Genomic DNA, 3,071 nt, shown 5'->3' on the forward strand with positions numbered 1-3,071 from the left:
GACCAAAGCCATTAAGGGAAAGATGTGTGAATGTTTGAATGACATAATTAAATTAGCCTTTAATGCAGGCGGTTTGTATCAGTGCGTTGAAAAGTTATTCAGTTGGATAGTGATGTACATACAGTACAGCATACATACAGTGCCAGCCACAAGTTTTGAAGGAAATTCAAAGGGTCTCAAACACATCAAGAGGTCAAGAAATTCAAGCTATTAAATCTTGATAGTATACAGCTGTGAAGTAAAAGACTTTCCAGCTCATAAAGCATCATCAACATCATGAGACTGACTGAGAGAGAACGTAATGCCAGCCACTCTTACATGTTATTTTATAAAGTCAATACAGCTCAGGTTTTTTTTTTTTTGTCCCCAGAGCAGAATAATAATAAGATCATTCAAATGGGTCAAGTGACAAATTGTTGTGCATCAGAGTAAAAATTTATTTTGAACATTTTTGCTCATTGCAATGTGGCAATATTGCAGTGCTAATTACGAATTTTTTTTAAATGCTTTTTTCAAAACCATTGACACCGAGGTTCAACTCTACGTCTCAATAGTACGGAAATAAATCTTTTGCAAGGATGATGCTGAATGCAAATGATAATGAATGAAGTCATTGAATCCACGTGGTGCAGACGTTTGTGGGGCCCGATGTCGAGGGGCCCGTGGCCCTTAATGCATTGCGGATGAAGCATGAAATCGTGTTCCTCCCGCCATCACTCACGGGATGTGTTTGTCTCGCCACTCAATCGATGTCACGTGTCACGCCCATTTGAACCCCACCCCCTACCCCCCCCCCCCCTCCCATCACCAGCAGTTTGCACTAATAAGGGCCCTAGCTCACCCTTGTCAACGGCACTTGGCATAAGGCTGTCGAGGTGGAAGGTCATTCTCATCCTCATTCTTCTCCTCCTCGTCCTCAGACCTGAAGGGGGTGTTTGCTCAACGACACTGTTCCTGGAAAAGTTCTCAATGGTTTTATAACCAAAGCCAGCTGCTGTAGGCCCACGCGTGAATGTGTGCGTGTGAGCTATAGAGGGGCGTGTGTGTGTGTGCACGCACGTGTGCGCGCGTCTGTGTGCAGCTTCCATTTCCAAAGAGAGAGAGAGAGGGAGCGAGAGAGAGTTTTTCCCCATTTTTTTTAGGCATGAGCGCCGGGACCTGCAGCACATATAGTGATATGACCTCCATGGATGCATTTTATAGTCAACCTCGGGACCGACAAACGGAGCACTTGAGGACGTTCCCTGCATCCCCCGACCCCAAATACAGTCCCACTGCGTTCGCGCAGGCCAGCAAAGGTCACGCGTACGGAGACGAGCCGCGGAGGCCTTTCCAGCAGGACTGTCACACGTCATCGGACGCCGGTCACGGTGCTTTCAGCAAATTCAGCCTCTTCACACACAGGTCCTCCTGTAAAACACCTCCAGAGGACGGTGAAGGCGGACGCTGCACAGAGATCCTCCCCTGCTATGGTGAGTGCATGGTCCGACTTTACTGCTCAGCAAAAGCGCGTTCCATTCGAAAGAAGAAAACTGGAGGATGCTGCAGGCGTCTCGCTGAAAAATTGTCTCAATGCATCCTGAAGCTTCCCAAATTTTTTTGCGATTGTTCAGGAAATGATGGTCGTATTTTTGCCCCGTATCACGTTACCTTCATTGCATACGCGCTCATTACATTCGATAATCTGCATCATTATCTCTAATTAGATCGAACCGGGATCTCCCAATTGAATTAGCACGTTTTGGGTAACTTGGTGGTGTTATTGTTATCGGCCCTATTGGCCCCACTTAGATTTAATTGCACCAAAATGGGCCGCTGACTAGTGAATAAAACTTTGACCCTCGTTTGGGGATGAACAGCGAGGAGCAACAGTAAAAAGGCGAATCGTGTTACAGGAAGAAAAACCTCAAATATAAAAGTGACAATTATATGGAAAAATAAATCGCAATGATTTAATCGGAAATATTTAAAATTGTTGCACCTTTTAAAGAAAGCCGCAGAGGTTCGAATTGAGGAGGCAAAAACGCGTTGTTGTACATCCCGTTATTAATTTAAATATTTGTTTAAAAATTTAATTTGATTGCAGGGATGGAAGAAGTCGGATTTAAAGAGATGGGACCTTTTACAAGTCCCCATAGAAGGACACTCTTTCACAAATGCGTAAAAATGTCACCTCTCCTTTCCTTTTAATTTGTCGGTTAAATATAAAGCCTAAGATTATTATTTTCCCCGTAAGACCAACCAAAATGTCAGCAATCAAACAAGAATTAGAAATGTAGATTTCATGGAATGTTCATAAAACTAAACGTACAACAATCAATATCCATTTGCCATTCTTAATTCACATCGACAGCGATGTGATATTTGTTTTTTTGTTCTAGAACTGTACCTATTTAATATTTGTTTATTAATCCGCGATTTACCTACATTCCATCGACGGAGGCCTTTTAATTCGAAAAAACAAAAATAAGATTGGTATTATTTTATTATTCTAACGACGTACAGATTGATATGATTAATATGTGTTTTTAATTTGGATCATAACCGTACCGTTTTGCTTGATAGTTAAAGTTTTGAGTGAATAACGTAACTGCAAATTTTCATAACACTGTGTTGACTGTTTCACGTTTTAAAGTTAAAGTTCAAAGTAATTCAGACTAACCGTTCCATATGTTATTTTATTTGAATTATTTATTCATGTATTTAGAGAGCCTCGTAAAGCATCAACAAACCCTGGTGAAATAGTTAAACTATAAACACATTTAGGCCACAAAATCTGCAGAATTTACAATCGGAAACCCCATAAAAACAATCCGTTGTTCAAAATGTTTTTTTTTTCTATAAAATGTTCTCTTCCCCCCCCTTGGGTTACACTTGAGAATAAGGTTTCAAGGAAGGGGTGAAAAAAGTGTCAAAGTGATGAAGGCTCAACTGCACTGGGAAAGCATTGGCTCAAATACCCATCATGCAGTTTTCCAACGCAACTCTCTGTCATTACCAGCATCGCAATGATGAAGGGGAAAAAAAGACCAGGTTCACCCTTCCACCCCAAAAAAAAAAAAAGTTTTATT

At 41.4% G+C, this 3,071-nt stretch overlaps 1 protein-coding gene across 1 annotated transcript in view; it reads left to right on the forward strand.

Annotated features, from left to right (window-relative positions):
* The first annotated feature begins 1,144 nt into the window (after positions 1 to 1,144).
* Positions 1,145 to 3,071, forward strand: part of LOC148424993 (homeobox protein aristaless-like 4) — a 26,379-nt gene continuing 24,452 nt past the window's right edge. Inside the window, exon 1 of the mRNA XM_088413514.1 lies at positions 1,145 to 1,472. Coding sequence (XP_088269640.1) covers positions 1,145 to 1,472 — 328 coding nt within the window. The remainder of the gene's footprint in view (positions 1,473 to 3,071) is intronic.

The sequence above is a fragment of the Hippichthys cyanospilos genome, chromosome 4 (assembly GCF_059441005.1).
Source record: "Hippichthys cyanospilos isolate Australia breed blue-spotted pipefish chromosome 4, RoL_Hcya_1.0, whole genome shotgun sequence".
NCBI classification, from domain to species: Eukaryota; Metazoa; Chordata; class Actinopteri; order Syngnathiformes; family Syngnathidae; genus Hippichthys; species Hippichthys cyanospilos.